Raw genomic sequence first — 26,076 nt, 5'->3', positions numbered from 1 at the left:
GACTATCCAGCTACCTACATTTTTTCCTAAGCTTCATTCTAGTCATGGAGCCTCTAATCTACATATCCTCAATATTCATAGGGCCCCAGCCCTTTACCTGCAGCAAATAAAACCCTCCAGAGCTTCCTAAAGACTTTTCTTGTCCTTTGCCAAGAGGATGAATGGCCGTCCTATTTCCATCCAAAGGTTATTTCAATGGGTTTCAGGGTGCATCAGACTTTGTTATGGACTATATAGATTAGATCCCCAGATAGCATTAGAGCCCATGCCACTAGGGAACAAGCAGCCTCTGCTGCTTCTTTGAGAAGCATCCACATTATTGACAACTGCAAAGTAACCACATAGGCCTCCATACAGATGTTTACTAAGCACTGTGCATTAGTGGAAGCTTCTAGAGTGGACACTTCTTTTGGCAGAGCTGTTTTACAATCTATCTTCAGATGAGACTCTGAGCCACCACCACCTTACTTCAGGCCACTGTTTGGGAGTCACATATAGGGACAAGCACTCAAAGAAGAAATAAAAGTTACTTACCTGTGCAATAGCTGGGATTTTTTGAGATGTGTGTGTGTGTGTGTGTGTGTGTGTGTGTATACACACACATTCCACAGTCCTTCCCCACTATTACAGAATCCTATAGTAAATTGGATTTTTGTTGTGGAGCAGGAACTGAGTGGTGGTTGATCCCACACTGCCCTTTAGGTCCTCGGAACATGAGTACAAGAGCATTCAGGGTGCATATGTGGACCAACAGGCACTGCTGAACAAAAGACTCTAATCTCAAGGTCACGAAGTACATGCGCACTACCAAGAGTGGTATTTGTACATGGACAGCACATCTTAAAGAATTCCAGTTATCGTACAGGCAAATAATTCTTCTATGTTCAAATTTTTGAAAATTTCAGGATTCATTAACATTTTCATGAATGAATGGTTGTCTGAATACTTGTACATAACAAATAATACCCACAAGTAGTAGCAAATTGACCTTGGAGCTTGGTTTCATAAATTAATTAGTGAATCAGGTTTTTGCTGTTTTACTAGCTCTAATAAGAACCGTTTACACTAAACATGTTTGTTAAAACAGTGTTTATAAATATAAGTTATAATATACTCTGGAAATTCTCTGCTGTGTAATTTTCACTAAAGAACCATGATTGTGTGATATGTGGAAATATTAGGTGCAGCTTTCAATCTTGGATGTCTATGCTGTCACCTAAAAAAATGTTTCAGGCCCATTATTGTGATATTTATTTTCCCTTGAGTTACTTTCCTGGAGGTAGAGATTTAATTATATTACCATTTTTGTGTTGCTTGATTCTTATAACTAGCACTAATGACCATTTTCTTGTTCTCAGAACAAATACCAAGGATTTTTTTTTGACATTGTATCAAGCAAAACTTTTGAGATTACCATTGTGACTCTCATCTGCCTTAACATGATCATTATGATGTGGGTCAGTGAAGACCAAGATGAAAAAAGCAAGAATATCCTTGAGATCATCAACAAGGTCTTTGTTGCCATATTTACTGGAGAGTGCATCATGAGAATACTGGCTCTAAGATACTACTTCTTCACCAATGGCTGGAATATATTTGATTTACTTGTTGTGATCCTTTCATTAGTTAGTAAGTAAAATTTGCTGTTAGGCCAAGAATTTTGTTTTGCCAGCCCCAAGCAAACAAAAGGTTAAAATGGAGATTTGTTTGACCAGTAGTAAATGTTCATGTAAATCACATAGACAAATTCTGGTTCCATTGGAGTTGTTCTATCCCAGGTGTAGGCAATTCATTCCAAATGAACAAAGCAAGCAAACAAAAAAGCAAATAATTCCCCCCCCCCCAAAAAAAACAAAAAACCACATTGCTTTCACTAGTGTCCTTGGAAAAGAGCAGAGATATACTGATGGACATAGTTTTCAATCTACCCATAAATGCTTTTTGGGAAAAGAACAAGTTTGGTTTTTATTGAGTAAATAATATAGTAAACAGCAGTTCTGGTCTGTTATATTACAGTAACACTTCCGTATAGTTATTTGTACTAGAACAGTGGCTGCCCTTAAAAATCTTTACTTTCTCAGCTAGCAAATAATTAATTTTACTGCATTTTTCCCAGTACGAAGTATAAGAAATATCACAGTAACACCAGTTAGGCAAAAAGATACATATGTAAAGATGTTAATGATGGCCACTGTGTGAATTTTATAAGAAAATTCAGATATTTATTTAATTTATTTTAAAAAAAATCAAGCTACATCCTGACAGGTACTGAACCATGAAGTTCATGAGAGTTGGAGTTGCTCAGCAGCTCTCTGGATTTGGCCCGTTATTTGTGAATGTTGAGAATATAATTGTACTTGGTCTTTTCAAATAAAACTGGGTGACAGTAAAATGTAGTATTACTAGGTGAAGGTAGATAATTACTGTTAGAGAACTGAAGGTGGGGGGGAGGGATAGCTCAGTGGTTTGAGTATTGACCTGCTAAACCCAGGATTGTGAGTTTAATCCTTGAGGGGGCCATTTAGGGAACTGGGGTAAAAATCTGTCTGGGGATTGGTCCTGCTTTGAGCAGGGGGTTGGACTAAAAGACCTCCTGAGGTCCCTTCCAACCCTGATATTCTGTGATACTTATTTTCAGTTCTTCCTTGTCTGTCCCGTCTAAAGAGAATTCCCGCCGTGTTTCTAGTTGCTTAAACCATCCCTTTCTCTTTCCACAACAGTGAACCACCCACCTCTTTAAATCTCCCACAACTTCTTGTGAAGCACTACAATCTTCCCCTTCTGCTGGGCCTATCCTTTCTGCTTTTATCTGTGTTGCTTCCACTTCCTCCCTGTCTCTGGTTTCCTCACCAATCCTCTGGTTTGTGTATGCTTTCTACCCAGTCACAGATTGTATAATGGAGCATTCACCAGAACTGACAGACAAAAAACTTGCTCTCAACTTCCTCCCTTGTTTCTGCATAGCACACTAAGCTATTCCACAAACCTCAGAAAAATGTCTAGTTCTCTGATGGGTAGCTACATGACATCTGGCATTTATACCCCTGCTGTGTTGCTGAACGTACCAGTTACTCTAAATCCTAATATGCCATTAATTTCATTTTAAATTCAGTAAGTGATAGAAGCATAATCATTTATGGTGGGGGATTAGCAATGAAAGGGTTAATCTGCTGCTCTTTTTTTATTTTTATTTTTACTGCTTGCTAATTCCACCAGGAATTACCAGCTATACCAGAAATTAATGGATGTCCCTCAGTTAGCATCTAGGTGGGCGTGGCGAAGGAGTCATGGGCCACATTTTCAGATAAAATATTGAAAGTGAGGTGCAAGCCATATGGCCAGGCTTCCTGCACGTGAGTCCTGTGGGGCAGAAAGTGGGTGTTTTAAGTGGTTGAGCGCCAATTAATTTTATCTCCAAAATTATTAAAATGTTGTAGTCTAAACAGAGAAACAAGAAATGGTACGCCAAATCTTGATAATTGTCTCTCTCACTGTCAATTCAGGGACATGACTCCCAGTATTTTAGTTACACAGGGTTCTTTCCATGCCTGAGAGTACATCACAATTAAAGACAAATAAAGTAATCATAATTATTAACTATGATCATTTTATTATTAAAGAAAGAAAAACAAATCATAAACAAGCCACAGATAAAGGTTACTTCAGTTACAATCTCTTCTTAATGCCTCTCTGGGGAGAATTTACAACAGAGATTACACCTTTGAGAGTTGAGCTTCCCCGAGTGGGGATGCTTTTCTTTAGGTAAACACAAACCAAAGTATGTGGTTCCCAATATCAGTATTATAATAAATAAATGGAGATATCCTATCTCCTAGAACTGGAAGGGACCTTGAAAGATCATATGAGTCCAGCCCCCTGCCTTCACTAGCAGGACCAAGTACTGATTTTGCCCCAGATCCGTAAGTGGCCCCCTCAAGGATTGAACTCACAACCTTGGGTTTAGCAGGCCAATGCTCAAACCACTGAGCTATCCCCCCTTGAGTATTGACTCAATGTAGCATAGGTAACTAACACAGTTTACAGAGGCGCAAAAGAATTTCGATTAAAGGTAGGTGAATCCTGTTTAGTTTATCACAGATAACATAGTTTATAAAGTTGAGTACTCTTAACTAAGGGCAGGTCTTCACTACAGGTGGGGGTCGATTTAAGATACGCAAATTCAGCTACGCGAATAGCGTAGCTGAATTCGACGTATCGGAGCCGACTTACCCCACTGTGAGGACGGCGGCAAAATCGACCTCCGCGGCTCCCCGTCAACGGCGCTTACTCCTACCTCCACTGGTAGAGTAAGCACGTCGATTCGGGGATCGATTGTCGCGTCCCGACGAGACAATTCGATCCCCAAGAGATCGATTTCTACCCGCCGATTCAGGCGGGTAGTGTAGACCTAGCCTAAGGCTGGTCTACGGTACACCCCTAAGTGTTGTAGTTAAGTCAACCTAAGTCTAAGTGCTGTCAACTGGTGTGGACAGCCCTAGGTTGATGAAAGAATTCTTCCGTGGACCTAGCTACCGCCTTTCGGGGAGATAGTGCAGCTGTGCCTCTGTAGCATTTCAAGTGTAGACAAGCCCTATGTCTCATGAAACCAATATTTAAAGTCAGTTACTTAAAAGAAGCTATTCAAAGAGCTGTCTTGAGAAAGAAAAATTAATAAATATTAAGAATCTTAAACTTGAATAAAATCCCATTATTTTTCTCACTTTATCAAGGTTAGCTGATGTGTCCTCTCTAGGGGTATGTCTACACTACGAGGGTAGTTCGATTTCACTTAAATCGAATATGTGGAATCGATATTGCAAAGTCGAACGTGTGTGTCCACACTAAGGACAGTAATTCGACTTTGTGAGTCCACACTAACGGGGAAAGCGTCGACATTGGAAGCGGTGCACTGTGGGCAGCTATCCCACAGTTCCCGCAGTCCCCGCTGCCCATTGGAATTCTGGGTCGAGCCGCCAATGCCTTCTGGGTAAAAAAAATGTGTCTAGGGTGCTTTTGGGTAATTGTCGTCATCCGTCCGTCACTACCGCCCTCCCTCCCTCCCTGAAAGCGCCGGCGGGAAATCAGTTCGCGCACTTTTCTGGTCAGTGACAGCGCGGACGCCACAGCACTGTGAGCATGGATCCCGCTGCGACCATCGCTGCAGTTGTGGCCGTTGTCAACGCCTCGCAGCTTATCATCCACCTTTCCCAGAGGCAGATGCAGATAAACCAGGCGAGGAGGCTACGGCACCGCGGTGAGGGCCTGAAGTCTGAGAGTAGCACAGGCCTGTCAGAAAGCACGGGACCCAGCGCCGAGGACATCACGGTGACAATGGGTCATGTGGATGTTGTGGAACGGCGATTCTGGGCACGGAAAACAAGCACGGACTGGTGGGACCGCATAGTGCTGCAGGTCTGGGATGAATCCCAGTGGCTGCGAAACTTTCGCATGCGGAAGGGGACTTTCCTTGAACTTTGTGAGTTGCTGTCCCCTGCCCTGAAGCGCAATGACACCCGGATGCGAGCAGCCCTGACTGTCCAGAAGCGAGTGGCCATAGCCCTCTGGAAGCTTGCAACGCCAGACAGCTACCGGTCAGTCGCGAACCAGTTTGGCGTGGGCAAATCTACCGTGGGGGTTGTTGTGATGCAAGTAGCCAACGCAATCGTTAAGGTACTGCTCTCAAAGGTAGTGACCCTGGGAAACGTGGAGGTCATCATAGATGGCTTCGCCGCGATGGGATTCCCAAACTGCGGTGGGGCTATAGATGGAACTCACATCCCTATCCTGGGACCGGACCACCAGGCCAGCCAGTACATCAACCGAAAGGGCTACTTTTCAATGGTGCTGCAAGCACTGGTGGACCACAGGGGACGTTTTACCAACATCAACGTCGGATGGCTGGGCAAGGTTCATGACGCTCGCGTCTTCAGGAACTCTGGTCTGTTTAGACGGCTGCAGGAAGGTATTTACTTCCCGGACCACAAAATAACTCTTGGGGATGTGGAGATGCCTACAGTGATCCTCGGGGACCCAGCCTACCCGCTAATGCCCTGGCTCATGAAGCCCTATACTGGCGCCCTGGACACTGAAAAAGAACTGTTCAACTACCGGCTGAGCAAGTGCAGAATGGTGGTGGAGTGTGCTTTTGGCCGTCTCAAGGGGAGATGGAGAAGCTTACTGACTCGCTGTGATCTCAGCGAAACCAATATCCCCATTGTGATAGCAGCTTGCTGTGTGCTCCACAATCTCTGTGAGAGCAAGGGGGAGACCTTTATGGCGGGGTGGGAGGTTGAGGCAAATAGCCTGGCTTCTGATTACGCCCAGCCAGACAGCCGGGCGATTAGAAGATCCCAGCGGGACGCGCTGTGCATCCGGGAGGCTTTGAAAGCTAGGTTCCTCAGTGAGCAGGGTAATCAGTGACTTTTAAGTTTGTTTAAAGAGAAGCTGAATCTGCCCCCGTTTCTTTACCCGGTTAATGTTGTCTATCCTATCCAGCTACATACCCCCTTCACCCCCTTCCAAAAAAATAAAATCAGTTTTATTTTGTTAATGAACACCGTTGTCTTTATTACTGTTTTCGCGGGAATGCTTTAAACCTGGGACGCAGACTGTGGTGGGGAGCGGGTGTAGTGAACTGATGCAAATGATGCTTCTAAACTCCAGGAATGACAGGATTCGCAGTGGTGGACTGATTGTTTCAACGGAGCCTGCCAGCCCTCCTGAGCGGGACTGCGTGTATGTGGGGGCTATGTGACTGTATGGCAGGGGGAGGAGGTTTACAGATCCCCTGCTGCATGGCTCTGTGATCCAGGAAAAGGACCGCTGCATAAGATCTGTAACTGCCCTCCCCCGCCACAAAGTCACAGAGCAACCCCCCCCCCCCACCCACAGAACATGAAAACCACCTCCCAGACTGACCAGGGTAACTAGTCACTGCACTGTGTATGTGCCCTGCTGCTGGACCTGCCCCCGCCTCTGTACCCTTGTCAAGGTGACTGTCCTGTCCAATTACCAAGCCCCTTCCCCCCCTTCAGACAGACTCTCCTCCAAAAGAACAAGATGGAAACAGTAATGAACAGAAACGTATTTTTTATTAACAATCACACATGAAACTGGGGGGGTGAAACTTGGACGGGGGCTTGGGTGAGGCGGGAAGGAAAGGACTTTTCAGATTTTGGGGAATGACAGCCTTCTGGTGCTTGAGCAGTCTGCAGGGGTGGAGTGAGAGTTTTCACGGACTCTGCCGCCCCTCCTTCTTTGGACTTTGGGCGAGGGGGGTATGGGACTTGGTGGCGGGGGAGGGTGGTTACTGATAGACTGGAGCGGGGCTCTGTCCTCCTGCCTCCGTTCCTGCAGAACATCAACAAGGCGCCGGAGCGTGTCCGTTTGCTCCCTCATAAGTCCAAGCAGCGTTTGAGTCGCCTGCTGGTCTTCCTGCCGCCACCTCTCCTCACGTTCCATGTGTGTCCGGTGCATTTGGGACAAATTCTCCCTCCACTGGTTCTGCTGTGCTGCCTGGGCTCAGGAGCAGCCCATTAGTTCTGAGAACATGTCCTCTCGCGTCTTCTTCCTCCTCCGCCTAATGTGCGGTAGCCTCTGGGAGTGTGATGCCAGGCTGGGTTGGGAGACAGTCGCAGATGTGGCTGTGGGAAAGAGAAAAAGGTAGTGAATTCCTCCGAAAGATAAATGTAGTTGTGAACAAAGAACATAGTCTTTCTCTGTAAACAAGACCATGCACTGCACCTATCACATGCGCACTCAGGACAAGGTCGAATTTTCGGACCTCGCCTTCAGTGCCTGGGGTCTTGCACTGCCGATCTGGGAAGCGGGGCAGGACACCGGAATTTCTGTAGCAGGCAGACATGGTAAGCCGTAGACTTGTGGCTGCTTAAAACTTTAATAGTAGCACTGGCCTCCTTTCACATTGAAAGCAATGCCAGTCTCTGCTGCCAGCAATCCGGCAAGCATGAACTCTGCCCCTGTCCCACCCCCTCGCGGCTGTCCCAGGGAAAGATCCCTGTATGCTGCCCCTCTCATGCCTCCACCACGTGGCTGTAAACCGGCGGTTACAGTTCTGTAAAGGAACGGGCAAGCAGTCCCAATACTAACAGTCCCCTACCTAATTCAAAGCAGGTCATCATGAGCGACATCACCATAATGAGGATCTCGGACAGCGATAAAGAAAGGATGCTTCGGGAAAGCCTGCAGAGACCAGGGCCGTATGCTGCCATGCTGTGCAAGGCTATGATCCCGGAGTACTTGAGGATCTCCTGGCGCGGAAACGTCTCCTACTTCGGAGGACCCAATAAGGCCGCTCTCCCCAGGAACCTGATGAACAGGCTTTCCAATTACCTCCAGGAGAGCTTCCTCGAGATGTCCCTGGAGGATTTCAGCTCTATCCCCGGACATATAGACCGCATTTTAATATAGCTGCACTGGCAGGGACTAAAGAGTGGAGCGGCTTGGGCAGCAGAATCATGCACAACCGGACACTGTTAGATTTTTTTTAAATAGTTGGGACTGAATAGTTAAGCCAACAAATCATGAAAAACACATTGTTCTTATTGTTAATATTACAGTTCTATTAAAAATAAATGTTTAAATGTTTCAAACACTTACTGCTTGATCCTTCCCCTGAATCTGTGTCCGGGTTAAATGCTGGGGACGGTTGGTAGGGGATCTCTGTAAGGGTGATGAAGAGATCCTGGCTGTCGGGGAAATCAGCTTGGTAAGCGCTGTCGACTGCCTCGTCCTCCTCATCTCCTTCCTCTTCTTCCCCGTCCGCTAACATGTCCGAGGAACCGGCCCTGGACAATATCCCATCCTCAGAGTCCACGGTCAGTAGTGGGGTAGTGGTGGCGGCTGCACCTAGGATGGAATGCAGTGCCTCGTAGAAACAGGATGTGTGGGGCTGGGATCCGGATCGTCCGTTTGCCTCTTTGGTCTTCTGGTAGCCTTGTCTCAGCTCCTTGATTTTCACGCGGCACTGCGTTGCATCCCGGCTGTATCCTCTCTCTGCCATGGCTTTAGAGATCTTCTCATAGATCTTTGCATTCCGTCTTTTGGAGCGCAGCTCGGAAAGCACGGACTCATCGCCCCACACAGCGATGAGATCCAAGACTTCCCGATCAGTCCATGCTGGGGCCCTCTTTCTATTCTGAGATTGCACGGCCATCTCTGCTGGAGAGCTCTGCATCGTTGCCAGTGCTGCTGAGCTAGCCACGATGTCCACACAGGAAATGAGATTCAAACTGCCCAGACAGGAAAAGGAATTCACATTTTCCCGGGGCTTTTCCTGTGTGGCTGGTCAGAGCATCCGAGCTCGGACTGCTGTCCAGAGCGTCAACACAGTGGTGCACTGTGGGATAGCTCCCGGAGCTATTAGCGTCGATTTCCATCCACAGCAAGCCTAATTCGATATGGCCATGTCGAATTTAGCGCTACTCCTCTCGTTGGGGAGGAGTACAGAAGTCGAATTTAAGAGACCTCTATGTCGAACTAAATAGCCTCGTGGTGTGGACGGGTGCAGGGTTAATTCGATGTAACGGCGCTAAATTCGACATAAACGCCTAGTGTAGACCAGGCGTAGGAATACATAGTCCAAATGACCTGGTGTACCAGGACAAGTTGTTAATACCTTACATTGCAATAGCATTTCAATATCCCATTAAAATAATTACAAGGAAAATTTAATCTAATCCCTTGGCAGTGCTTTTGCAAACTCTGTCTCATCAGTATATGTTGCAAAATCAATGCTGGACTGGAAAGTTGCCTCTTTTTTATGCTGCATTTTGTTTATTTAGTTCTCTGTTCTTCTTAGCTATCTGGTTACTACTGCAGTTTTCTTAGAGAGCTAAGATGAGCTGCTGAGTTTAGATAAGGGTGCTGTAAAGTGTGTTGCTGTTGAAATTGAGAGATGGGATCAAATGTTGCTGCTTTCTTGCTCAATTCAGAGAGATTTGCAATATTCTATTTATAATCTCATTGAAGGAGGAAAACACACCTCTTTTAGAAGTGTGACTAGATTCAAATATCAGCCACTTTCACCCTCTCATTGGCTCAACACCCTCCTGGAGTTGTTCTGGTCATTGTCTTCAGCTCAGGAATTAATAGGATTTAAAATTCTGTTTCAAATTAGTCTAAACACCAGTATTCCCTATAGAAAGGGGTTTCAGCTCTTAAAATAATCTTTTTAAACAGAAATTATGAAGTCTTTAAATTTGAATAGTCATTAAGTAAATTATTGTCCTTTCTTCTTACCAGTCCTTGGAGAGGGACTCTTGCCTGAATTCAGTAAGGCGCTGCTTCAGCATTGCCATATAACTTGTTAATAACAATATCTTTATACTCAAATGGCTTCTCACAATAGTAATCCAGTTATAGCACCAAATTTTTTCATGTTGGTTCATAAAATATCTCACTATTCAAATAGCAATGACATCAGAGAGTTATTACCTTAGATAACTGCCTTTAAACACAAAACGTTTGCAAATGAACATCACAAAAGGAATTTATACCACCTCAAGCATTCAAGTAGTGAACAAAGGTTTTCACCTTGAAGTGGAAACATGAGGTTAGATGTAACCAAAAACATTCCTAGCTATATGCATTCTCCTTAAAGTTAAATGAATGACTATTTTAGAGTGCCAATGACATAAATCATTTTCCATAATACTATTCCTAGAATCCTTTGTGTGGTTTTACACTGAGGTTCTTCTTTGAGAGATTGAATATGTCCATTACACTGCTGATGTGTGCATGTCTCTGCACTGGTGCCAGAGTGTTTTACCTAGCAGTACCTGTGGGGGTGGCCATACCTGCACACTGGTGTCCCTCATCCTCCAAGCTGAGGGGATAAAGGGAGGAGTCACCCCATCCATCCCTTTAGTTCCTTCTTATTGTCTGTGGGTGGTCAGAGCATAGTGTGCTTTTCAGCCCTTGTTGCTGTGTGAACTTACTTGTGTCTATAGTTATCTAGTTATAGTTAGTAATACTCAGCTTTGGTCCTTTGGTACCCCTTCTTTCCTTTCTTTTATTGTATTTTATGATCATACCTAATTGTGCTCTCTAAGCTTTGCCGTGTACTGGGGGAGCCTATGCCAAGGACACCTGGTTTCATTCCTTGCTCCAGATATCATAAGCCGATGCCCATAAATGATCATCACTCTTGCTCTTGAAGTGTTTGGGTGAGGTTTACGTCAGAGACAGGTGTCCAGTTTTCTGAGGCTTCAAAACTAGAACAAAGCAGCAGAGAGAAGAGTGACTTATATACATCCGCAGGGAAACCACTCTTCACCTAGCATTGAAGCCTGCTTGGTCAGAACGCGTGAGTTCCGTGAATATTCCTTGTAGAAGTGCTTCCCTGGCATTGCCTGAGGACAGAGATCAAAGACAGTTTTGATTTTCTCAGAGTCCTTGACGTGGGACACCTCTGCCGCAGACGTTAGCCACTCCAGTACCAAAAGCAGAGCACACCTTTTGGCTCACTGCTCCCCAGAACCACCACATAGGGCCTTTCCTAGGACAGAACCATTGACTCTGGTACCCATCCCGGGTTTGCTGAGACTGGCTATTTCATCAGTGGCCACAGAGGATCCATCACCCCTGATTTCTGCAGGGCAAGGGATCTTATTGGTGCAGACAACACCAGAGGCCTACGCAGCCGCGAAGGATCTGTTGTGCCGCTTGGAACTGCCTTCACCACTCATTAATGCTGACAGTACCCTACTGGGGCCATCACATGCAGTGCAGACTTTGGCACTGATATTGGGGTCTGTTACAGTACCCACGACTTCAGATCTAGTAGCATCTTCCTCAGCTTCCTCAATGCTGGCACCTGGATTTCCAGTCCCTTGTTCCACCGCAGTTCACAGTACAAATAGGTAGAAAGCCCCTGTTGCTACCACCAGTACTGCAGTCTCGATGTAGATCACAGGCTATGTCTACACTACTGCGGTAAGTCGACCTATGCTACGCAACTCCAGCTACGTGAATAAAGTCGAGTTTAGGTCGAGTTACTGCAGGGTCTACACCGCGGGGGGTCGACGGGAGAAAATCTCCCGTCGACTTACCTTACTCTTCTCTTCGTGGGTAGAATACAGGGGTCGACTGGAGAGTGATCTGCAGTCGATTTGGCGGGTCTTTACTAGGCCCGCTAAATCGACCGACGATGGATTGATCTCAGAGTGTCGGTCCTTACTGTAGTGTAGACCTCCCCACAGTCCTGGCCTCTGATTGCTGAAGGGGGGTTCCAAAGAGGATGGAGCTAGACTGTTCTCAGTGGTGGAACATGACAGAACAAGGAGCAATGGTCTCAAGTTGCAATGGGGGAGGTCTAGCTTGGATATTAGGAGAAACTATTTCACTAGGAGGGTGGTGAAGCACTGGAATGGGTTACCTAGGGAGGTGGTGGAATCTCCATCCTTAGAGGTTTTTAAGGCCTGGCTTGACAAAGCCCTGGCTGGGATGATTTAGTTGGGGTTGGTCCTGCTTTGAGCAGGGGGTTGGGCTAGATGACCTCCTGAGGTCTCTTCCAACCCTATGCAGTGCAGACTTTGGCACTGATGTTGGGGTCTGTTACAGTACCAACTTCTATGATTCTATGATTCTGATGATGTGGCTCGGTACCACACCACCTGGGCCTTCAAAGGACTCCTATTCCTCATCAGAGTGTGAAGTGGGTTGTTATGTCACCCACTTCAGAATATCCAGGGTGTCCTCCAGGACTTATTCCTGCTCTCACAGACGACACTCTGACAAGAGCAGATCTACAGACTGGAGTGCCTGGTCTAGGCATAACTGGCCTTCAGTACCATACCAGCCCCACCACTTGCCACACTCGATCCCTCGGGTATGCCTCCAACATCGAGATCCACTTTGCTGCTAACCTACTGAAGTAGATTGCTGAGAAGATAAGGTTTCCCACACACTACAGAGAGGTTGCTCATGGTCGGTACTGAGCAGCTGCTGGAACCTTTCACAACCTGCCTCAGACCTACCATCTTCATCAGCAGTGCAAGATCAGCATTAGGAGGTTTCTGTCTTGCCTTCTCTGAATACCTCATCCTCATCACCAGATGAGACGCTGGTAGCAGCAGCATCTTCCATGGTACTGGACGAATTTAAGGTCTACCAAAAGCTCCTGAAAAGGAGGGCTACTTTTCTTGGTATCCAGATGGAGCTTGTGGAGGAGAACCCTTGCAAGTTCATAGACATTTTACATCCAGCTACTTCAGGGAAACTTACCCTTCATATAAATGAGGCGATTATGCCTCCTATCAAGTCCCTATTGTCCATCACACCTTTTGCAAAGTGCACTGGAAGTAAATACCAGGTGACATCCTAGGGGTTCAAACACTTCTATCAATACCCCATGCTGAGCTCTCTGGTAGTGGCAGAGGTACATGAAAGACATCGCCACGGTAGAGCAAAAGCCACCCCAAAAGAAAAGGATGCAAAGATTTGGACCTTCTTGGTAATAAGGCTTATTCAGCTGCAGAGTTACACCACCATAGACAACCATCTGGCTCTCTTGGCCCAATACAACTATTCAAATTGGGATGCTGTGACTAAGTACTTCAACAAGCAGCCCGAGGACTTCGGGACAAGTTTCAGTGCCTTCTGATGGAGGGTCATTTAGTATCCTGGTCAGCTTCCCTGGACGCTGCAGAATCAGCTTCCAGGGTCTTTGTCACGCTGGCAGCCATGTGTAGTTTATCGTGGCTTCAGGCATGGATTCCTATAGAAGTACAGACTACTGAAGACTTTTCCTTAGGGGACAGTGCTTTATTTTCCTCTTAGACTGATAAGGCACTCTACACTAAAAGACTCAGGGCAGTGTTAAAGTCTCAGTGACTTTATATACCAGCCCCCTGAAGAACAAGGTTTTGGTGTCAATTTCAGCTGAGATAGCAGTATTACCTGCCTAGACAGCTGGATCAGTCCAGGTGCAAACGGAGACAACAGAGAAGGAAGCCTCCACTATTTGCCTCCATGGTCATGTTTTCAGGTAGCCGCAGGCCTCAGAGCAACCTGTTTGACTCTTTTGTTGATGATGGTATTCCTACCAGATTGGACCTCACTGAGTTTTCCCCCCTCTTTGGGAAAAGGTTATCCTGTTTCCGAAATGCCTGGCAGTTCATCACCTTAGACAAGTGGGTTCTAAGCACAGTGGAATGGAAATATACCATGCAGTTTCTTTCTATCCTCCTGTCCCACCCCACCTCCCTACCTGCCAGCCCAGCCCTTTTCAGAGACCCATCTCATGGGTCTGTTATAAGACAAGAAGAATTGCAGACTCTAATTTCTTTGGACTCTATAGAGGAAGTGCCCCTCAGTACTGGGGCAGAAGGTTCTATTCCTGCTACTTCCTAATACCCAAATGAAAAGGAAGTTTCAGGTTAATTCTAGATCTTCAGCACTTGAACAAATACATCAAAATGGCACGGTCCTGTTTGGTTTCCCTTACAACTATTATCTCTTCCTTAGATCTTGGTAATTGGTATGCTGCCCTCAACTTGTGAGATGCATATTTCTGTGTGGCGATCCATCCTGGCCACACAAGAGTCCTAAGACTCATAGTAGTAGGTGATCACTTCCAGTTCTGCCCTTTGGCCTATTGTCCACACTGAGGGTTTTTGCCAAATGCATGGCTGTGATAGCAGCCTGTCTCCCGCATTGGGACATGCAAAATGCATGGCAGTGGTAGCAGCCTACCTCCACCACTGGGACATCCAAATGTATCTGTACTTAGGTGATTAGTTGGTGTGGGGTCATTCCTGTCAGTAGGTGGAGAGCAGTATTCATCAGATGCTCTGTTCCAATGCCTAGGCCTGGAAGTGAACACCTTCACATCTACAGAGACTAGTTTATTGGGGTGGTCCTGGACTCAACCCTTGGCAGGGCTTTTCTGCCCCAACCCAGGTTTCTAGCTATATGAGATCTCTGTGCACCATTCAAGGGCCAACCCTGAACCACAGTAAGGAACTGCCTCAGGCTGCTGGGAGATATGGCACCATTCACTTATGTGACACCCCCTCTGCCATTTTGCATTTTGGAGGCTTGCAAGCATAGCTCAGGTCAGTGTACTGCCCTCAGGCACACCATGTAGACAAGCTAGTGTTTATCCCAAAGACTTGTCATCTCTGGTTTGGTGGCTCAACCAAGACAATATTGCAGTGGAGTCCTGTTCTCATCTACTCTCCCCACTTTGGCCTTGGTGACAGACACTTCCACCATGGGGTGGGGAGTGCATTTGGGTGATCTATAGGCTTGGGGATTGTGATCTACTCACAAAGCCAACCTACACATACATATTATTGAGCTACTTGCAATATTCAGGTCGTTCAATCTGGATCATGAGTGATCTCTCAACACAAGTGTGCCAAGATCAGTGTTTCAAGTATGTGGGGTTCCTACAGTAGACTTATTTGCAACTCACCAGAGTAGAAAATGTCCCTGATTCTGTTCGAGAATGGGTCACAGCCCCAGGTCCATCTTGGATGCATTCCTCTTTCTATGGAACAAGGATCTGCTATATGTGTACCCACCAGTACCACTTTGCAATCACTCAAAGAAGAAACGGTTACTCATCTTTTCATAACAGTTGTTCTTTGAGATGTGTTGCATATGTCCCTTACATGACCCACATTCCTTCCCCAGCACGAGAGTAAATCATTCAGACTCTGGTGCAAAGGAACTGAAGGATGGGCAGGATGGCTCCACTCTTTACACCCTTGGCTTGGACCACGAGGGTAGCAAAGGTGCATGCATGGCCACCCCGTCAGGTACCTAAGGAAAACTCTCTGGCACTGGTGCATGAGACATGTGCAACACATCTCAAAGAATGACCATGGGAGGGAGGGGTAGCTCAGTGGTTTGAGCATCGGTCTGCTAAACCCAGGGTTGTGAGTTCAATCCTTGAGGGGGCCACTTAGGGATCTGGGGCAAAAATTGGTACTTGGTCTTGCTAGTGAAGGCAGAGGGCTGGACTTGATGACCTTTCAAGGTCCCTTCCAGTTCTAGGAGATAGGATATCTCCATTTATTAAAAAAAATTATTATTAAACGAGATGTATGAGAAAGTGAGTAACCATTTATTGTTTTCTATGAAGAGAGGACAGATGAAAGAAGCCCCATTTATAACTTAGTTTGTGGCTCTGAATAACACATCTCTAAACATCACTTCTCTTTGATCCTGAACACAGAGCACTTTTGCATTCTTTTATACTATATCTTACAAAATCTGTTTGGGATTTTTTTTAGATAGAGATAATTTCTATACCAGACTTTGTCTTAGGTAAGGGGATGTCCTGAAGAATAAATCAATCTTGTGGTTGCTTGCCTTTTTGACCAAACAGTTCCTAGATTGACAGTCTGCCATTAATAACATATATAACTTGCAATTAAAATTTTCTGTCTATTATTCTATACATAGCACAAACCACAATAACTAACATGTACATACATCTTTCATAACGTAGTATAAAAGAAAGTAGTGTAGAATGTTAAAGCAAAATGGAAGTTATAAAGCTGTATTTCAGGGTGTGAAAATAGTGGTATCTTATAAAATTTGGCAAATGCAAGTTTGCAATAGCCTAACAGTCTAAGAATAAATTGTATCATCATTGGCAATCCCTTGAAGTCGAGGATGATTGTATTTCATGAATTGTCCATTTCAAGTTATCTGTGAGTCTGCTGGTGACTGTTGAGGCCTATTCTAGAGCCACAGACTCTGTCACATTGCAAACATGTATTTCTGAGCAGAGTGGGTTAACGTGGGATGTTGGTTCGAGCCATGGCACACCCTGATGTCACAATCTTCAAACACCCTTTCTCTCAGATGACCAAAAGCTCGGCTAGCACATTTAAGCTGGTACTGGATTTCTTTGTCAATGCCAGCTGTCTGTGAGAGGTGGCTTCCAAGATATGGGAAATTCACAATGTTCTCTAGAAGGCTATCGTGGATCTGTGTTGCTGGTGCTGGGAGTTGTGCACTAGGAGCTTGCTGACAGAGGACCTTTGTCTTCTGGATGTTGAGTGTCATCCCCATTTTCTGGTATGCATCAGCAAAGATGATGGTCGTCTGAAGATCTGTTTCTGAGTGAGCACACACTACAGCGTTATCAGCGTACTGACGCTCAACGACTAAGGTCGGTGACGTTTTGGTTATGGATCGGAAGCGGCCTAGGTTGAACAGCTTACCATCCATTCGATAAATTAGCTGCACTGCTGCTGGGATCTTGTCAGTGACCAAATAGAGCAGGCGTTCTCAAACTTCATTGCACCGTCACCCCTTTCTGACAACACAAATTATTACACAATCCCCGGAGGGGGGGACCGAAGCCTGAGCCCAGCTGCCCCGGGTGGCAGGGCCAAAGCCCAAGCCCCACCATCCCAGGCGGGGGGGAGTGAGGGGGGAAAGCCAAAGGCCAAGGTCTTCAGCCCCAGGCAGGGGGCCTATAACCTGAGCCTCACCACCCAGGGCTTCAGCCCTTGGCTTTGGCTTCAGCCCTGGGTGGTGGGGCTCAGGCTTTCACTTTGGTTCCAGGCCCCAGCAAGTCTGAGCCAGCCCTGGCGACCCCATTAAAATGGGGTCATGACTCACAGTTTGAGAATTGCTGAAATAGAGCATCACAGCGAGGAAGATGGAGAAGAGTCTCAGGGCAGTGACACAGCCCTGCTTAATGCCTGTCTTCACCTTAAAAGGAGCTGTAGTAGATTCATTACAGAGGATCACTGCTTGCTTGTCATCATGAAGGAGATGAAGAATAATGACAAATTTTGGTGGACATCCATACTTCAGAAGGATTTCCCACAGTGCTACCCTGTTTATAGAGTCAAAGGTGTTTGTCAGGTCAATGAATGCCAGATATGTCTGTGTTGTTCTCTACATTTTTCCTGCAGCTGGCGAGCAGTAAAGATCATGTCAGTAGTGCCTCTAGATGGTGTAAACCCACACTGAGATTCAGGAAGAATGTCTTTGGCAAGAGGAAGAAGTCAGTTAGTGAGAAATCTAGCAAGGACTTTGCTGAAATTGCCAGCAGAGAGATTCCTCTATAATTTCCACAGTCAGATGTATCTCCTTTCTTAAAGATCATCGCAAACATAGCATCTCTAAGTTCATCTGGGATTTTATCATGGTTCCAGATTTTCAAAATAAGAGTGTATAGCTGTAAGGTGAGATCCTCTCCCCACTGCTTATAGATTTCTGCAGTAATTCCATCGACTCCAGATGCCTTGTTGTTCTTCATCTGTTTAACAGCTGTACAGACATCTTCCATGGTTGGAGGTATTCCGAGTTCATCTCTGATCAGGTGTTGTGGGATGAAGGTGAAGATACTGTCATCAACAGCAGAGTCCCGATTGAGGAGATCTTTGAAATGTTCCTTCCAGTGTGCGTTGACAGCTTCCATTTCTTTGATCAACTCCTCGCAGGGGAGGTTGGCCTCCAGATGCACGGGACATAAATGGTTTTAACTGCATTAAAAAAGCCATGCATATCACGGATTTTGGCGAGGAGTTGAATAAATTGTATAATATTTTAATCAATCACTATTTTTGAATCAATATTGAAGTTTACTCCTACAGCTGCTTCTTGAAAAAAAGAAATTCTATTCTGTTCTGTTCTACTTAGATCCTTTGACAGTGTCCACCTTTGTGACATCTGTGCACTTTCCAGAGTAAGGTGATTAAATAAAAGATTGTCTATCAAATGTGATTCCTTTCCATTCCACTCTCATTGGAGGGAAATTGAATGAGACAGTGTGACAATCTGTACCCTTATGTTCACCCTTATGGCCCTGCCACACTCCGCCCCAGAAAAGGGCAGTTGAGAGGTCCTCCAAGCTGCCTAGAGTGGCTGTGTGGGAAGCAGCCAATCAGTACCCAGCAGGCTAATATAAGAAGAGCTGCAGGGCCAGAGTGAGTTCAGTTCCTTGCTAAAGCAGAAGGAGAATGGATGGTGCTATGGGGTGGCTGCTGGAATGCCACCAGGACAAGGCGCTGAGGTAAGGGTGAAAAATGTTCTGAAGCCATGGGGGAGTGTCCCAGGGAATTATAGCAGCAACACAGTTTATTTAAAGGGACATGACAGATGGCTGCTATCTTATAGGGTCCCTGGGCTGGGACCTGGAGTAGAGGATGGGCCTGGGTCCTCTCCACCAGCCACTGGGAAAGTGGCCTGGACTTTGAGACACCCCAGAAGGGGGACTGAACTGTAGTAGCCCAGCTGGAGAGCTGCAGCTTGAGAGGGCGAAAACATTGCCTCCTGGGAGGGAGCCCTGGGACACTGCTCTATATTGGAGCAGGGACAGCTTGACAGAGACATTACAGAGGGCACTGAGAGAGGTCCCTATTGTACCCCAGAAGGGGTCTGCTTTGTTTTTATTTCACATACAGACTGTGTCTGACTCAGCCAGAGGGCTGAGTCACCAAAGACCTACCACAAAGTGAGAGAGAGAGAATACAGGCACACACACTGAGATAGGGGGCACTCGCAAGAGCTGAGTGCACCCCATTACATATGGTACCAGAAGTGGGGATATTTGGCTCAGCCCCTGCAAACAAGGGGCCCATGGAAGATCTGATAGCTCTAGGCCAGCAGCAGCAGGCTGCGGGAGCTGCAAAACTCCCTCCATCAAGCCACCCAGCGAAACCCAGGAGGGGCTTCAACAGCAGCAACTCCAGGATCACCAGTCTCAGGCTTGGTAGGGAGCCAGGCAGCCACCACATCATCCACCCAAGCCCAGATGCCTCAAAAGAAAGATCCAGGGGGCTCTTGCGAGAGGTTAGTGCACCCCATTACATATACCTTGAGAGGTATCATTTGAAAACTCATAAATTTCCAATCACTATTGTCCTGGTAAAATATGTGACAACGTTGTACATAAAGTTAAGATTCTACTGTATGATATTACTGAGACCTCTTCCAAGGTCTGAAAAACAGCCATAAACTAGTTCCTCAGAGACAAAAGGCAAACTGATGCCTGAACCGGGTGTCAACAAAATCAAACAGACCATCACCTGGTTAAGCAGCCATTCTTTGGCAGGAAAAAGTGTGTGAGCGAGAAATTTACATCTTGGCAAAGAAAGAGCTGGAGGTTCCCATCCCCATAGACCCTCTGTCTCCCGAACCCCAGCTGACGATGATCTTCAAAGGGAAAAGAGAACTGTAAGAAAGGGGAACAGATGCCTCAAAGTATTCCTCCCTTTCTCTCTGCCTGCAGCATCAACAACACCTGAAGGACAAGGAAAGTAACACTGAACTGTGGAGGGGTCCAGGCTGAACGGAACCCAGCCAATAAGACTGCTGAAGCATGTGGCGAGAAAGGCCTTTGCTTTGAAAGCATTTAGCTTGCTAAGTTAGATATTGTGTGTTACCTTTTATTTTCTTGTAACCAATTGTGACTTTAATCACTTAAAATCTATCTTTCTGTAGTTAATAAACTTGTTTTGTTGGATTGATGTGTTTGGGAAACTCCATTTGAGATAACAATTTTTGTGCATGTCATTTTCTATTAATAAAATGACGGACTTTATATGAGCTTATATTGTCCAGGAGAGGACTGGGCAGTATAAGATATACATTTCTGGAGGAAAGTCTACGACTGGAAGTTTGCTGGCGTTGCTCTGCAGTGGAATTCAAGAGTGGCTGGTTATAGCACTCATACAGCATAGCTGGGAGTAACTTACATGCTGGAGGCGGTGTGTGAGCAGAACAGGAATGGTTGCTCCCACAGTGAAGCAGTGTAAAAGGCACTCCAGGTTGAAGACTTGAGAGGATACAGCTGTTCAGCAGTCCAGATTGTATCCTGGGTAATGTCACAGAGGAAATTTGTTTTTATTTGAGTGGGTTAGAAGTGGTAAATTAATATGCTATGTACTGTTCTTAGGGAAGAAAATATTGAAGCGTGCTTTGCATTTGCATTGAAACGTAGGGGGACTTGTGATAGTAAGGCAATCTTTTAGGTATCCATCTATCTTGAGTACTTACATGTTGCTCATTACTGTAGTATCTTAGCATCTTACAACTGTTAATGTATTTATTGTCACAACATCTCTGAGAGATAGGAAAGTGCTATTATCCCCATTTTAAAGATAGGCACAAAGATACCAAGTTACTTTCCCCTGGTCACACAGGAAGCCTGTGTCAGAGCAGGGAATTGAACTCAGATCTCCCAAGTTTCCGACTAGCACTCATTACAACCATACATCCTCTCATTATGCTGGGTTCAGGTCACGCAGTACTGTGAAATAAGGACCAAGTCCGTAAACTTAATGTGATACTCTATGAGAAGCCAGTGAAGAGAGCGAAGCACCAGGATACTGTATTGGTGGTAATCTGTGCCCTCAATGAGGCATGCTGTTGCATTCTGCACCCACTGCAGTTTTCTCAAGGCTTATGTTTTTGAGCCCAAGAAATTGCATTGCTATAATCCGGTTGGGGAGGTATTCTTATGACCAGGTCAGTGGTAGCAAGAATGGGACAAAATCTTCCTAATTGTTTGGTGATGATAGAAAAAGTGTCATACATGCTTTTTCTTTGCAAGAACTTTGTGTCAGGGAGGAGGCTTGAAAGACTGCCAAGATGTGGACTGTCTTGATGTTCTGTGGGTATGCATTGTCGACTGGAGAGAGCTGCAATTTGATGGCTAGCTGTTTGAAGCGTTAACCTCTGTCTTCTTGGGATTCAATTTCAATAAGCTCTACCTGAGCCATGTGCTGATGTTGGCCAGTCACTGGGAAAACAGGGTGACCATATTGTTATCCTAGGTTGAAAATGACAAATTTGGGTCATTTTTATATTGTTGACATTAGAGCCCATGAAGTCTCCCCATTTCTCCCATTGGCTAAATGTAAATACTGATTGAAGTTGGGGAGAGAATTAATCCATGTGGTTCTCCACAAATGAGAAATCTGGTAGCAAAGGTAGCTTCTGTGTGTGACTCTGAAGAAAGGATTCTCATAATTAGAGAGCATTTCTTTGGACCGCTGTCATTTCCCTCAGATGGGATAATAATATCTTGCAATCAGCCATAATGAATATTGTGGAGAGGTCCAGGAGTGAGACAATTGACATTTGTTCTTTATATATAGTAAGAGATCTTCCATTAGCAGTAACAGTACTGTTTCTGTTCTGTATCCTGGCCAAAACCAGATTATGTTAGATCCTTTCCTTATGCCCCAAACAGAAAAGGAAGGACAAGGCTTAGCATTTTGGATAAACTACTTTTTTCTCTGCAAGGAAAAGGCAAAGCCTTTTAAGCCTCCTTTAAAAAAAATCATAGTGATGCAAAAAAGGGCACTTGGTAAGCACGCAGATTTTAAAATGTTGTCCAGAGATTTTTTCAAACTGCAGATATTTACATCAACAATTGCTGTAGTACTACATCCAGTGAGGTATCTTGCATCCGACACAGAAGTATATTTCAACAAGCCTCATGAGTCTTAGGCACTCAGCACAATGATATACACAGTATGAAAACAGATGCATGTTACTTATCTAAGAACTTTAATTTTGTAACATTTAAAGGGTCTTTTGTTTGTTTGCTTCTTTCTAAACTTTTGCAGGTATAATATAACCTTTTTAACAGTGTAACGTTCCCTTTAAGTGCCAAGGACACTAGCAGTTTTGCTGGCATTGACAGAACATTATCATTCTCCCTTGTAACACAGAAATAGGCCTTAAACATTTTCTGACCTCATCTGGCTATTTCATAAAAGATAATCAAATGTACATATGTATATCTAGTTTTCTTGATTTGATAATTTAACATTGAACATTTAACAATAAAATACTTCTTTTTCTTTCATTTTAAAGGTGTTGGAGTTGCTGGTGTTTTAAAGTCTCCGTCATTGTTGAGAATCATTCGCTTGGTGCGGATTAGCCGAATCCTGAGACTAATACGGCAAGCCCAAGGAATTAGAACTCTCCTTTTTACATTATTGATGTCCCTTCCTGCTCTGTTCAATATTGGTCTCCTGCTTTTTCTGATCATGTATATTTATGCTATTTTGGGCATGGCTCACTTTGCCTGCGCTAATTGGGATGGTGGGATTGATAACATTTTCAACTTCCAAACCTTCGGTGGCAGCATGCTCTGTCTCTTCCAGATCACAACGTCAGCTGGCTGGGATGGCCTTCTTAACCCTTTCTTAGGGACAAGATCTGACTCTTGTGCTCCAAATTTAATTATACAACCTAGAGACTATACTTCTTGTGTAAATAGCTCTGTAGCAATTATATATTTTGTAAGTTATGTCATTATATCATTTCTTATTGTTGTAAACATGTATATAGCTGTTATTTTAGAGAACTTAAATGTTGCTACTGAGGAAAGTACAGAGCCTTTATGTGAAGATGACTTTGATATGTTTTATGAAATATGGGGGAAGTTTGATTCTGAGGCGACTCAGTTTATTGAGTATTCGGCACTTTCAGACTTTGCAGATGCTTTGGAAAAACCCTTACGTGTATCAAAACCCAACAAAATTCAGCTTATAGCAATGGATCTTCCTCTATTTAGTGGAGATAGGATCTACTACTGGGATATTTTGCTTGCTTTTATCAAAAGAGTGTTAGGAGAATCTGGGGAGATGGACAAACTAATGATGGAGAATAAGCTTAAGATTGCCATTCCATCCAAGCTTGTTTATAAACCAATCACAACTACCCTTAGAAGAAGACAAGAGGAGCTTTCCGCCATTATTATCCAAAGGGCCTTCCGGTCCCATTTGATTCAGTGTTCTATGAAACAGGGTTCTTTTTCATACCAACACAGAACCTGTGACAGTAGCATCTCAGAAGAAGATGTATCTGAGAAGGAACGTAGCCAGTTAGATAGATCACAAACTGCATCTTCCATTTCTTTCCCTCCATCTTATGATAGTGTCACTGGGGCCACTAATGATAATTTGCAGGTGACAATTACAGACTCAAGCAAAGCCAATTAACTTAGATGGAAATAACCATTTGATTCCAGAATATAATACTATAACTTAAGAATAATTATAGTAGTCTTTATTAAGAGTTAATGATTGCATAACCCTTACAATGATGAATGTTTAGCTTTGCGAGTTCTCCCCAACATGAGTAGGAGTTACACAACTGAGTCCTAAATATTAGTTGCAACTCAAACAATGGCAATTTTATCTTTAGCTACTGAAGTAAAGTTTTCAACTTACTATTTTAGCATTGCTTGGTGTTTATTCACAGAAGGAATCTGTACAAGATCATACCAGTTATATCAGTGGTTGTATATAAACATACTAGACTGTAAAACAATAAATATGGTTATATCTATCCACAGGTAAAGCCTGGCTGTATAAATTTATTTTGAGTAATATAAGTATGTTTGTTTATAGCATTATATGACCTTGTGTTTGTTTAAAAAACATGGTTTATTGTAGTAAAAAGGCAACATTTACTGTATATGTTGGGAATGGTATTTCCTAATTTTTATATTTAGGCACCTAAGTAAAAGTGGCCTGGTTTTCAGATTGCAGAGCACATGCATCTTCCACTCACTTCAGAGAGAGTTATTGGTGCTCAGAACATTTTGAAGATCAGACTGTATTTATTTAGGTGCCTCACTTTAGGCATCTACATTTGAAAATTTGCCCTTAACCCATCTGTATCCCAATTTGTTAGAAAAGGTGTGGGGGAGGGGGGGAGGGGAGCGTGTGAGGGGGAGAAGGCTATAGGATGTTGTGTGAATTCATTAAAGTTTTTAAAGTGCTTTGGAAATAAAAAGTGATATATACGATTTTTCATCATCATACTGCAACCAACCTGTCACAGAAAATATTACCTGGTAATCTGATACAAATTCAAGGCATGTGTATCTAGACAGAAGATTTTGGGAGTAGCTGTTTTTCCCTACTGGCTGTGAGATAAGTGTGATGGGTTGGATCACAGAAACCCTCTTGGGAGCTGCCACCTGATGTGCCAAGACTACTTCTACTCCTGCTTTCCCTGCCAGCTCAGGACTCCAGCACCCTGTCTTGCTGAGCCAGACACTCCCATCTGCTCCAACACGGACCCTAGGGTCTGAATTACTTGCCCCAAAGCTACAGATTTACCTGAAAGCAGCTAACAGAAGTGTGCTTGTCTTTAACACTCAGATGCCCAACTCCCCGTGGGGTCTAAACCCAAATAAATCCGTTTTACCCTGTATAAAGCTTATATAGGGTAAACTCATAAATTGTTCGCCCTCTTACAACACTGATAGAGAGATATGCACAATTGTTTGCTCCCCCAGGTATTAATACATACTCTGGGTCAATTAATAAGTAAAAAGTGATTTTATTAAATACAGAAAGTAGGATTTAAGTGGTTCCAAATAGTAACAGACAGAACAAAGTAAATCACCAAGCAAAATAAAATAAAATGTGCAAATCTATGTCTAATCAAACTGAATACAGATAATCTCACCCTCAGAGATGCCTCAGTAAGTTTTTTCCTCAGACTGGACCCCTTCCAGGCCTGGGCACAATTCTTTCCCCTGGTACAGCTCTTGTTCCAGCTCAAGTGGTAGCTAGGGGATTCTTCATGATGGCTCCTCTCTCCCTTTGTTCTGTTCCACCCCTTTATATATCTTTTGCATAAGGTGGGAATCCTTTGTCCCCCTCTGGGTTTCCAGCCCCTCCTTCTCAGTGGAAAGAGACCAGGTTAAAGATGGATTCCAATTCAGGTGACATGATCACATGTTACTGCAAGACTTCATTGCCCTCTTGCCAGCACATACATATACAGGAAGACTTACAGGTAAAACACACCCATCTGCAGACAATTGTCCTGGTTAATGGGAGTCATCAAGATTCCAAAGCACCATTAATGGCCCACACTTTGCATAATTACAATAGGCCCTCAGAGTTATATTTCATATTTCTAGTTTCAGATACAAGAGTGGTACATTTATACAAATAGGATGATCACACTCAATAGATTATAAGCTTTGTAATGATACCTTACAAGAGACCTTTTGCATGAAGCATATTCCAGTTACATTATATTCACTCATTAGCATATTTTTATAAAATTATATAGACTGCAACGTCACACCCTCCTTCTGAACTT

General features: G+C 44.4%; 1 protein-coding gene across 1 annotated transcript in view; it reads left to right on the top strand.

The window, feature by feature from the left end:
- LOC135873866 (sodium channel protein type 5 subunit alpha-like) overlaps positions 1-23,951 on the top strand; it is a 160,352-nt gene extending 136,401 nt beyond the window's left edge. The window contains 3 exon segments of the mRNA XM_065398477.1: positions 1,359-1,633; positions 6,393-6,409; positions 22,828-23,951. Of these exon segments, the coding sequence (XP_065254549.1) occupies positions 1,359-1,633; positions 6,393-6,409; positions 22,828-23,951 (1,416 nt within the window).
- Positions 23,952-26,076: the final 2,125 nt, after the last annotated feature.

This window comes from Emys orbicularis, chromosome 2, assembly GCF_028017835.1.
Source record: "Emys orbicularis isolate rEmyOrb1 chromosome 2, rEmyOrb1.hap1, whole genome shotgun sequence".
Taxonomy (NCBI): Eukaryota; Metazoa; Chordata; order Testudines; family Emydidae; genus Emys; species Emys orbicularis.
The sequence above is the reverse complement of the archived record's forward strand: the minus strand, read 5'-3'. Positions and strand labels throughout refer to the sequence as shown.